This window comes from Rhinoraja longicauda, chromosome 1 (assembly GCF_053455715.1).
Source record: "Rhinoraja longicauda isolate Sanriku21f chromosome 1, sRhiLon1.1, whole genome shotgun sequence".
NCBI lineage: Eukaryota > Metazoa > Chordata > Chondrichthyes > Rajiformes > Arhynchobatidae > Rhinoraja > Rhinoraja longicauda.
In genome coordinates this window covers 104,143,162-104,155,935 of record NC_135953.1, presented here as the reverse complement: position 1 = coordinate 104,155,935, position 12,774 = coordinate 104,143,162, and the positions used below count along the sequence as shown (strand labels likewise).

At 43.0% G+C, this 12,774-nt stretch overlaps 1 protein-coding gene across 1 annotated transcript in view; it reads right to left on the bottom strand.

Annotated features, from left to right (window-relative positions):
- nrg1 (neuregulin 1) overlaps positions 1-12,774 on the bottom strand; it is a 402,338-nt gene that overhangs the window by 374,736 nt on the left and 14,828 nt on the right. Inside the window, exon 2 of the mRNA XM_078403811.1 lies at positions 11,783-11,878. Within this exon, the coding sequence (XP_078259937.1) occupies positions 11,783-11,789 (7 nt within the window). The 5' untranslated portion in view covers positions 11,790-11,878. The remainder of the gene's footprint in view (positions 1-11,782; positions 11,879-12,774) is intronic.

Genomic DNA, 12,774 nt, shown 5'->3' with positions numbered 1-12,774 from the left:
AGCTGGAGTAACTCAGCGGGACAGGCAGCATCTCTGGAGAGATGGAATGGGTGACGTTTCGGGTCAAGACTTGTGTCGGGTTCGGGTCTGTAGAAGGGTCGCAACCCGAAACATCACCCATTCCTCCTCTCCAGAGATGCTGCCTGTCCCGCTGAGTTACTCCAGATTTTTGTGTCTATTTTCCTGGTCATATCTCTGAATGAGAATCATCTGATTTTCTCTAGAAACTACATGAATTTAGAATCTCTAGGAACTGTAAAAGCTAAGCCATTTTATCATTTGTTTAATCTAGCACTTTGGAAAATATTGCAATTTGGTAGCATTAGCAACTATATATGTAAATACTGTTTCGCAACTGAAAAAACAAATATTCAGGGAACTGTTTTTTTTAAAGTGTACTGCACATACATTTTCGTCAATGTGCCAACTGTGTCAAAACTTATAATTTCCAAACTGATTTACGAGGATGTTGCCAGGACTCAATGGCCTGAGCTATAGGGAGAAGTTGGGCAGCCTAAGACTTTATTTTTTGGAACGCAGGAGGCCGAGGGATAATATTGTAGAAGTGTATAAAATCATGAGGGGAAGTGATAGGGTGAATGCAAATAGTCTTTCACCCAAAGTAGGAAAAATCAAGAACCAGATTACATCGGTTTATGGTGAGGGCAACATTTAATAAACCCAAGTAGCAACATTTTCACTCAAAGGGTGGTGGGTATAAGGAACGAGCTGCCAGAATATGTAATTGAGACAGATACTATAACAGCATGCATGATTAGGAAAAGTTCAGAGCGATACGGGCCAAATGCGGGCAAATGTGATTAGCCTAGAAGGGGCATCATGGTCAGCATAGTTAAGTTGGACTGAAGGGTCTGTTTCCATGCTGTATGACTCCAACCAATTTTGTCATGTCTCTCTAACAAATCACCAGCCACTAAGTTTGCTACACACGCAACTGATTTTTGACATCCGAGGAGGATATAAGTTAATGATGGGGATTTCTCCTGCTGAAAATTGATTCTTTTCAACAGGAGAATAACCCTCAGCTTACTAATATCCACCTTGGCAGTCAAAAATAAATAAATCGGTTGCATATGCAGCAAACTAAATTACAATGGCTGGTGATTTCTTAGAGAGACAGGACAAAATCAGTTGGAGGCAAATCGGCAAGACAAGATGGCGCCCAAGCCAGGCAACTCTCGGTGTGCTGATCCCAGAAACGGATCTGCAATCACTCATTACAATCGTTCCACTCTTTTAAACATCTACTCCAACAGAGGCATTTCTTACTTTCCCTTTATCCTTTATCTCTACACTGTGGACGCCTGATTGTAATCATGTATAGTCTTTCCGCTGACTGGAAAGCTTTTCACTGTACCTCGGATCCCACGATAATAAACTAAACTATCACCTTGAAGCAAATGAAAAATTACTTGGCATTCGCTTCAGTTAGACCTTGCTGGATGCATGCAACCAAAGTGAAGAAAGCGAATGGTATGTTGGCATTAATAGCAGGAGGATTTGAGTTTAGGAGCAGGGAGGTTCTACTGCAGTTGTACAGGGCCTTGGTGAGACCGCACCTGGAGTATTGTGTGCAGTTTTGGTCTCCTAATCTGAGGAAAGACATTCTTGCCTTAGAGGGAGTACAGAGAAGGTTCACCAGATTGATCTCTGGGATGGCGGGACTTTCATATGAAGAAAGACTGGATAGACTAGGCTTGTACTCGCTGGAGTTTAGAAGACTGAGGGGGGATCTTATAGAAACATATAAAATTCTTAAAGGGTTGGAGAGGCTAGATGCGGGAAGATTGTTCCCGATGTTGGGGGAGTCCAGAACCAGGGGTTACAGCTTAAGGATAAGGGGGAAGTCTTTTAGGACCGAGATGAGAAAACATTTCTTCACACAGAGAGTGGTGAGTCTGTGGAATTCTCCGCCACAGAAAGTAGTTGAGGCCAGTTCATTGGCTATATTTAAGAGGGAGTTAGATGTTGCCCTTGTGGCTAAAGGGATCAGGGGGTATGGAGAGAAGGCAGGTACAGGTTACTGAGCTGGATGATCAGCCATGATCATATTGAATGGCGGTGCAGGCTCGAAGGGCCGAATGGCCTACTCCTGCACCTATTTTCTATGTTTCTAAGCTTGATGACTGCAATTTTTTTTTGATTATGCAGCACTTTGAATCATTCTGTAAGAGGTATTTGATGTGCAGAAAGGAATTGCAGATGCTGGTATATACCAAAGATAGACACAAAGTGCTGGAGTAACTCAGCGAGACAGGCAGCATCTCTGGAGGAAAAGGATGGGTGACGTTTTGGGTCGAGATCCTTCTTCAGACTGATTTGATATTTGATTGTTAAACTTTTAAAATTATTTTATTCATCCAAAAACTTAATGCAATACATCCTATATAAATGTAATTTAACAAAAACTGCAGATGCTGAAAATCTCAAATGTAGAAACACCCTATGTATTTCAACTTCCCTCTCTACTCTGTCACCATGCAGGGTTCTCCACCTGAAACATCAGCAGTTCCTTTCCCACCTTAGACACTGCTAGATCCGCTGAGTTCCTACAGCACTCTGTTTTTTAACACCCCATTTAAAACCAGTTTCATAAAAGTACAGTAAAAGTGCTTGGAGAGCAGTTTCAACCACATGGAGTCACACAGAAGAGAAACAGGCGCCTTGGTGCACAAAAGTTGTAACATGATCCTTATGTTGAGTAATGAAAGCAAATATCCAAAAAGACATTTGGACAGGCACATAAATAGGAAAGATTCAGATAGATAGGGTCAAATGAGGGCAAATGGAACTAATGCAGCCGGATCATTAGTTCATTGGCTATATTTAAGAAGGAGTTAGATGTGGCCCTTGTGGCTAAAGGGATCAGGGGTATGGAGAGAAGGCAGGTACGGGATACTGAGTTGGATGATCAGCCATGATCATATTGAATGGCGGTGCAGGTTCGAAGGGCCGAATGGCCTACTCCTGCACCTATTTTCTATGTTTCTATGTTTCTATATCCTAGTCACCATGGACAAGTTAGGCTGAAGGGTCTGTTTTCATACTGTAAAATTCAGCATGGAAACAGGCCCTTCTGGTGATACAGAGTCTTTTACCCAGAATAGGGGTATCAAGAAACAGAGGACATAGGTTGAAGGTGAGAGGGGAAGATTTAATAGGAATCCGAGGGGCAACTTTTTCCCACACAGAGGGTGGTGGGTATACAGAATGAACTGCCAGAGAAGGTAATTGAGACAAGTACTATAAATGACATTTAAAAGACAGTTGGACAGGAATATGGATAGGAAGGGTCAACTTGACCTTTATGGCCAAGTTAAGAACTCTACATTTATAACAACTTGGACTTGAATCGTGTAAGATGGTACCAAAACACAGTGACTCTTGTATATTGTCTCTGTGTACTATTTCTATTCACGTGTACCTTACTAAGATTGTGCTTGCGTATAGTAATACTTTTACTGAACTGTATACAAAAAAGGAATTTAACTATACCTCAGTACATGTGACAATAATGTACCATTGAATGATAGAGGGCAGCACAGAGGTACTGCCTTGCAGCACCAGAGACTAAGGATCAATCCTGACTACATGTACAGAATCTGTACATTCTCCCCGTGACCATGTGGGTTTTCTCCAGGTGCCCCAACATTCCAAAGACGTGTAGGTTTGTCAGGTAATTGGTTTCTGTAAATTGCCCCTGGTGTGCAGGATAGTGTGCATGGGCTGAAGGGCCCGTTTCCATGCTGTATCTCTAAAAAATAGAAAGGTTTAGAGGGATATGGACCCTACGCGGGCAGGTAGAATTAGTGTGGATGAGGCATCTTGGTCGGTATGGCAAGCTGGGCCGAAGTCTCTGCTTCCATGCTGTACAATGTTATGTCTCAGATACTTTCATGTATGCCATCTACATCACCCTATCCATCTGTGCTGCCACCTTTCAGGATCTTCAGAGTTTTACTCTAAGATCCCACGGTAGCGCAGCGGTAGAGTTGCTGCTTTACAGCGAATGCAGCGCCGGAGACACATGTTCGATCCTGACTACGGGTGCTGCACTGTAAGGAGTTTGTACGTTCTCCCCGTGACCTGCGTGGGTTTTCTCCGAGATCTTCGGTTTCCTCCCACACTCCAAAGACGTACAGGTATGTAGGTTAATTGGCTGGGTAAATGTAAAAATTGTCCCTAGTGGGTGTAGGATAATGTTAATGTACGGGGATCACTGGGCGGCACGGACTTGGAGGGCCGAAAAGGCCTGTTTCCGGCTGTAGATATATGATGATATGATGATGATGATGCTCAATACTCCCTGTGGCCCTACTATTCATGGTATTGTCCTGTACTTATTAGACTCTCCAAAATACATCACCTCATCTTTTATCAGGATTAAATTCAACCTGCGATTGTCCTATCCTATTTGCCAGCAGTTAAATATAAAACTTTGCAGTCTTAGGCTGCCCTTCCCACACTATGGTTTGCATCACCTGCAAGCTTACTGATTATGCCTCCTACATCTATACAAATAGCAAGGGTCCCAGCACTGATCCCAGTGGTCTGGTCACTAGTTACTGGTTACAAGCTACCCATTACAAAGCAGCTCTCCACCATCACCCTCTTTCCCCTCTGACCAAGCCACCACACCTTCCCTAACCAATCATGGGCCTACCATGACATCACCATGCCTGAAGTCATTTGTTGCCAGCCCTGGGCTTTTCTTGCCTCCAGCTTTTCACCCCCACCCCTTACTTTCAGTCTGAAGAAGGGTCCCGACCTAAAACATCTCCTATCCTTTTTCGAAGGTAGACACAGCGGACAGGCGGCATCTCTGGAGAGAAGGAATGGGTGACATTTCGGGTCGAGACCCTTCTTCAGACCAAACCCTATCCTTTTTCTCCAGAGATGCTGCCGAAACCGTTGAGTTACTCCCGCACTTTGTGTCTATCTCAGGTTTGGACCTGATTTGCCAGCTTATGTTGGATTCCATGCGGTTTAATCTTTTAGACTAGCCTTCCATGCAAGACCTCGTTAAAAGTCTTGCTGCAGTTCACACAAACTGCATCAACCATACTGCCCTCACCAATACATTTAGTTCCCTCATCAAACAAAAATCAATTAAATTAGGATCTCCCACCAATTATCTGTGCCGACTATCCCTGAATCTCTGCCTTTCCAAGTGCAGATTAATGCTATCCCTCAACGATGTTTGCAATAATTTCCCAAGAAGCGACATTAGATTAACAGGCCTGCCTTATCCCCGCTGCCTTTGTTGAATAAACATATCACATTTTCTGTCTTTTTGCCATCTGGCATCTCAGCTGTGGACAGCGAAGTTGTTAATATTTCCGTGAGGGCCCCAGTGATCTCTTCCCTTGCCTCCTACAGTAGCCTGGGATACATCTCACCAGGCCCTGGGGATTTATTCACATTTATGGCTGCTAAGTCAATTAATGCCTCCCTTTTAATCTCAATAGACTCTAGAATTTCCCCCATCCCCACTGAAATCAACTACTTCTATCTTGGTGAACACAGATGAAAAGTATTCATTTAAAACCTTACCTACATTCTCCAGCTCTATACACGGATTGTCCCATTGGTTCCTAAATATCTATGTATGACCCATACTGACTCAGCAGGTCAGAAACATACGTGGAGAGAGATAAACAGATGACATTTCTGGCCGGGACCTAAACTTTCCCAAACTATTTTGAAACCGGTAGTTAAGATCCCTCACTCTAAATTGCTCATCTATCAGCATTTCATCCTGGCTTCATTCCCAAATGGGACTAGTGACGTACTTGGACACAAAACTCGTCTTGATGAACATTAAAAAATTCCAAACATAGACACAAAATGCCAGAGTAACTCAGTGGATCAGGCAGCATCTCTGGTGAAGAGTTGCCGCCACCATTGTGAACTCCACCTTTCCTTGAGCATCGTTGCTGGCTTGGATCTGTCTTTTTACATATCTTTCATTAACTTGTTCTATGTACTTTTTCATATCTCTTGGTTCCCTCTCCCCCAACTCTCAGTGTGAAGAAGGATGTTGCCACGAAACGTCACCTATTCCTTTTCTCCAGAGATGCTGCCTGTCCCGCTGAGTTACTCCAGTATTTTGTGCCTATCTTTGGGGTAAACCAGCGTCTGCAGTTCCTTCCTACACATTAAAAATTCCACCCTATCTAATAATTTCACACAAAGATGATCCCAGTTCTGCGTTACTAATAGCAAGGCTCTCTGTCCCATTTCTGACAAAAGGTCTCAGTCCTGAAACATCCAGTTTCTTTTTCCTACTGACACTGCCTGATCTGTTGAGTGTTTCCAGCATTTCCTATTTTTATTTCTCAGGTCATAAATAGTTGCTAACAAAATCTTTTTCTTTGAACACTAAATGTAGCAACATTTCTGCTTGGAATAAAACACCTGACAAACCAGCTTGAGGCTCCAAGTGTGGGGTAGGAGATAGGTATACTTTAAATGGCATGTATTCACTATTATCTCTGCATGAAATCACCTCCAGGCACTCTGAAATTTAAAAGCCTTTGTGTGTGATTGACAAGATCCCTGGAAAGCAAATTAAAGAGTTTGTTATTACTGGTTTATTCTTGTGTATCATTAAGTGTCCTAATTTCCTGGACCTTTAATTTAACTGTCTTTTGATGTATGATTTGAAAATCAATCCTTTAGAAGTAGCTAACAATTATCTGGATGTTTTATCATTGCAGTAGCATTTCTATATTTAAAAAATCATGTTTTTGTTTAACTCCAGAAGATCAATATTTCATATACTAGCAAAAATAAGATATGTTTTTTCCATCAAAGCAAATGAACAGCAGATGCTGGAATATTGAGTAAAATACAAAGTGCTGGAATAATTCAGTGGATCAGGTAGCATCTGTGGAAGGACTGGATAGGTAACGTTTCGGGTTGGAAACCTTCTTCAGTCTCAAGAAGGGTCTCGACTTAAAGCAGGAGCTATCCACCCCTTCCACAGATGCTGCCTGACCCTGAGTTATTCCAACAGTTTTGAGTTTTTTTCATTATTGGTCAGTTCCTTATACTGTATGGTGACCGACATCAACAAACAAGAATACAGATGCAGTGCTAGAGCTGCTGCCTCATGGTACCAGAGACGCAGGTTCGATCCTGACCTCGGGTGCTGTCTGCATGGAGTTTGCACGTTCTCCCTGTGACTGTGTGGTTCTTGGTTCTTGGTCCTCCAAAATATTCCAAATGGAATTTAAACTGGAGGTGGAGGTGACATGAAAGGATGTGGGTTTCCTCCGGGTGCTCTGGTTTCCTCCTATATCCCAAAATCATGCAGGTTTGTAGGTGAATTGGCCTCTGATAAATTGCCCCTAGTATGTAGGGAGCGGTTGGGAAAGTGGGATATCATAGAACTAATGCGAATGGGTGATCGATAGTCGGCATGGACCCGGTGGGCCGGGGGCCTGTTTCCATGCTGCATCTCTAAACTAAACTAAATAGATCTTAAACCAATAGCCTGGCATGAGAAGGTGAAGATCTTACAGCTCATCTGAAAACTTAGCTCCATATCCATGATGTTCCATGAATTTAAATGAATACAAAAAAATTAATCGAGGGAATCTGCAGATGTCTTGCTCTCTGTCAATGCTCAATTAGAGAATGGGCCCTAATATACCTGCACTGAGAAGGTCTGAAGAAGGGTCTCGACCCGAAACGTCGCCCATTCCTTCTCTCCAGAGATGCTGACTGTCCCATGGAGTTACTCCAGCTTTTTGTGTCAATCTTCGGTTTAAACCAGCATCTGCAGATCCTTCCTACGCACTAAGAGAAGTATTGTTGTTAATATGCCCTGGCTGATCCTACATGAAACCTTGGTTCAGTCACGTTGAGCATAGCACCACGGTTTCCAAATCACAAGGCGACACATGGATTGGATGCAAAACCTATCTATAGAACTGAGATGTTACCAGAAAGACTACACAGAGTATTGCGATTGTTTTTGTATCAATAAAGCTGACAGAGACAAAATGTCAGGACCAATGTATGAATGGTGGCAAATATTACCGAATGATTTTAAACACCAGCAACCAAAGACAATTTCAGTCTCAATAATAAGTTTGTCAACCCTCGGTGACTGCTTTCCACTATCTTGGTTTTTCCTCTTTCCTCTTTCTATTTGTACAAATCTGGTCCACTGTGCATATTCCACACTTGCCATTATCAACACTTTACAAAGACAAAAATAAACAGTAGGCTGAAACAATGGGGCTGCCAGTCCAGTTGATTGACACAAAATGCTGGAGCAACCCAATTGGTCAGATAGCATTCTGGAGAAAAAGGATAGGTGATGTTTCGGTTTGGAACCCTTTTTTCGACTCCAGCATTTTGTGTCTATCTTCTGTATAACCCAGCATCTGCAGTTCCTTCCTACATTACCAATCCAGTTCATAGATCTTGGGTAATAAATGGAAGCAGATGGTGCAGGCTTGTTGCTAGTGGATTGAAGGTTGCAGGATATCTCCTGATATGATGAGATTCAGATTGGTCTGGGAGCAAGTGGCCTCGTGTACATTGGTAGGACAAGGGTCTGGGGTTCAATATGTGTTGCATGGCCTTTGTAAGGTAGTCTAACAGATCAGTCTGAAGAAGGGTCTTGACCCAAAACGTCACCCATTCCTTCTCTCCAGAGATGCTGCCTGACCTGCTGAGTTACTCCAGCATTTTGTGTCTAACAACAGTACCAGGCTTGTCTACGGATTTGAGGACAAGGTTGGGATTGGTGCAAAACAACTGCAGAGCTGTGTCATTGGAAAGGGTAAGGTTGGATAGATGGAGGGGAATGGTGAAGTTAAGATTGAGGAAAAGAAGGGTCCCAACCCAAAATGTCACCCATCCTTTTTCTTCAGGGTTACTGCCTGACCCGCTGAGTTACTCCAGCAATTTGTGTCTATCTTTGGTATAAACCAGCATCTGCAGTTTCTTTCTACTCGACTGACCAGAGCTTCCAGCTTTCCATTTGCAATGTCAACAATGATCCGTATCAAGTTGCATTCCTTGCGGAATAGGAAAGCATGTCTGTTTACTGAACACACGGGGCTTACAAGATCCACTGCACTACACATGTAGTTCATGAACTCAATGATCCACTTTGCACACCCTTGCCCTGAACTCAGATGCCATCGACCATTTGAAGCAATCCATTAATATACCCCTGATTTCATCAAGTGTCTTTCTTTGTAATTTTGATCTAGGCATTTTCTGTCACTGCTTGCCACAGGGAAATGAAAGAAGAATGTAAAACAGAGAATAACTAATCACGTGGTCAATTGAAGTTTGGAAGAAACTTCTCACTTTAATTGATCTTACATCTGTTACGTTTTGCTCTAACTCTAACCATGCCAACTTCAAGTGCCCCCCTCCTCCTGGATACACAATTCATCTCTACCCAAGATCTGGCCAAAATTACCCAGAGCTATGTCATGTCCTTCCTTGTAACTCTCCCGTTGACGCCCATCGGGATATTCAACCCTCTTCTGCTCCCTCAAATATCCATGGTACCCCCTATCCTGCAAACATTGAGAGTGGTCTTGACCATTGCAGTAGCTGGCCCAGGACTTCAATTGAAAGTCAGAAGCCTGCCAGTTCCATTGTAGGTTGAATTTGAAATAACCAGCCCTTTCCGGCCCACCATCATGACTGTGCCAAAAGCTTTTCTGCTACATTTACACCTCAGCCTTACTTTGCTGCTGTCTTGCTCCCATTTTGGGCCTTGAAACTTATTAAACTCCTAATAGGAGAGTGTGCAAAGGGAAGTTCAAACTGTTTATTGGCCAAACAGCCAGATGCTGGAGAGAGATTGGTTTGAGGAAGTATGTGGCTACTTTTAGAGGTGGCTGGAAGAGATCTCAATGTGGAGGTACGAAGAAACCATCCAGAGAAGAGGGATTCAGATGGATGATGGTTTTGTCAGTTTTTTCAGAAGGCTGGTAGCCCTCCAACATGTTCATGAGGGAATTAATGAGCAAGAAAGATGCAAACCTGGCAAGAGAGGAGACTGTGGTGGTGGGAGGTCTCAGACAAGACGGACTGGAGTCTGAAACTCCATCATAGCTTTAAAATGAGAGGGGAAAATTTACAAAGAGATGGGCGGCACAAGACTTTTTTAAACAGAGTGGTGGGTGCCTGGAACGTATTGCTAGGGGTGGTGGTGGAGACAGGCACTATATTGGCATTTAAGAGGCTTTTCAATAGGCCCATGGATAAGCAGGGAATAGAGAGATATGGATCACGTGCAGGCAGAGGAGATTAGTTTAACTTGGCATTATGTTCGGCACAGACATGGTGGGCTAAAGGGCCTGTTCCTGTGCTGCACTGTGTTATGTTCCAGGAAACAAACCTGAAGACAATCACAGCAAACAGAATTCACTTAGAAAAACAAAGGGAAAGAGACTTGGCTCTGTCTGCCATCAGTAAAGGCACCTTTATTCATCTTTGCATTTCATATTCACGTCTTGTCTTGCCTGTGCCGAGTGAAGCAACTGAAGTTGTTCACCTATATACTAAAGCCAATTTTCTCCCCTGGCATTGCCACCCCCAGTAGCTTCTGTGCTCATTAATGTCGCCATTAAGACCATAAGACATAGGAATAGAATTAAGCCATTCAGCCCATCAAATCTGCCAAACCATTTGATCATGGCCGATCTAATTTTCCATTATAACCCCATTCTCCTGTCTTCTCCCCATATCTTTTGACACCCTTAAGAATCAAGAACCTATCAATCCACACTTTAAAAATACTCAAACATGGCCTCCACAGCCGCATGTGGCAATGAATTCCACAGATTCACGACCCTCTAGCTAAAGAAATTCCTCTTCATCTCCATTCTCTTTTTATTCTGAGGCTATGGCCTCAGGCCCCACACGCTCCCACTACTGGAAACATCCTCTCCACATCCACTCTATCTAGGCCTTTCATTATTCAAGTAGGTGCAAAGACAAAAATATTGGAGGATCTCATCGGGTCAAGCATTAAGGTAATTGGTAAAAGTATTAGACAGAAGGTGAGAAAATTACAGTATTTCATCCACATAGAGACTTGTTCTGATCTGGGATGCACCCTGGAAGAATGATTAAAGCCAAGGGGCAAATCGTACGAACGCAATAACTTGCCATGGGAAATAACTGGGCAGAGTGGCATCAATAACCGGGCATGGGGAATAACTGGGCAAAGTGGCACTAATAACTGGGCAGAGTGGCACTAATAACTTGCCATGAGCAGAGTGGGCAGAGTGGCACTAATAACTTGCCATGGGGAGTAACTGGGCAGAGTGGCACTAATTGCATCACCATCAAGGAGCGACAACAAGCACAAATGGATCATCGTTGCTTTTTACATCTTTCATTCATTTATTCTATTCACCTTCTCTCTTTCTCGTTTCCTTTTCCCCTGACTCTCAGTCTGAAGAAGGGTCTCAACCCGAAACATCACCTATTTTGTTTCTCCAGAGAGGCTGCCTGACCATTTGAGTTAATCCCGCTTTTTATGTCTATCTTCAGTGTAAACCAGCACCTACAGTTCATTCCTGCACAGAATAGTTTCTTTCCTTGCTACATTGCACTTTAATACCGGAAAGCAGGCCTCTACAAGCCTATACATTCTAGTTCACCAAGTCCTAGAAAGTTACTCAAAGACAACAAAGGTAACAGTATGTTATTTTTTTTTCTCTCAAATCAACCAATTCAATTTCAATCTGGTGACACACTCTCGCAAAGTACTCACTTGTCATATGGGCATACTCAAAGGCTGAAATCCTGATTGAGGTCAACTCCAAATCTGCTTATGTATCTGGAGGCTTGCGGGAACAGATGTAGGCAGCTGCAGAAGCCAAGATGAGAAAAGAAAATCAAAAACAAAATCAATTAGGTTTTATTTTAACCCCTTTTTCCCCTCAGCCCTTGGGCTTGTAACACCTTGGCTATGAACCCAATTGACAGCAAAGCTTTTGGAGAGAGGTATTCACTATCATCTGATGATATTACTCCTCAGGCTTATGGAGCAGTCACAGTCATATGGCATGGAAACAGACTCTTCGGCCGAACTTGCCCATGCCGACCAAGATCCCCCATCCACACTAGTCCAATCTGCCCTTGTTTGGCCCATATCCCTCCAAACCTTTCCTAGTCATGTATCTGTCCAAATGTCTTAAAAGTTGTTACAGTACATGCCTCAACTACCTCCTCTGCAGCTCGTTCCACATACCCACCACCCACAGGGAACGATGTACCTGCACTCCTGGACCTGCTGCTCTACAACACTTCCCAGAGTCTTGCCATTCACTGTGAAGGTCCTACTCTGGTTTGACCTCGCAAAATGCAACACCTTGCACTTATCTGCATCAAACTCCATTAAACATTCCTTGACCCACTTGGCCAACTGATCAAGATCCTTCTGTAATGTTTGATAATCATTTTTGTTTTCTATGCACATTAGTGTCATCTGCAAACTTATTAATTTTGTCATCTACATTCTCATCTAGTAAGTCAGTTTGCTTTCCACGCTGATGTATTTTAGGTTTCGTTTATTGTCTTCACTTGTACCGAGGTACAGTGAAAAGCTCTTCTTTGCCTGCTATCTATCATGTCAGATAATACCATACATGAATACAATCAAGCCACACAGGTACAAAAGAAGAGAAATATATATTGCAGTATTATAGCATAACAGTTTCAGGAAAAAAATTCCAATCTCCACAATGAGGTAGGTTGGAGTAT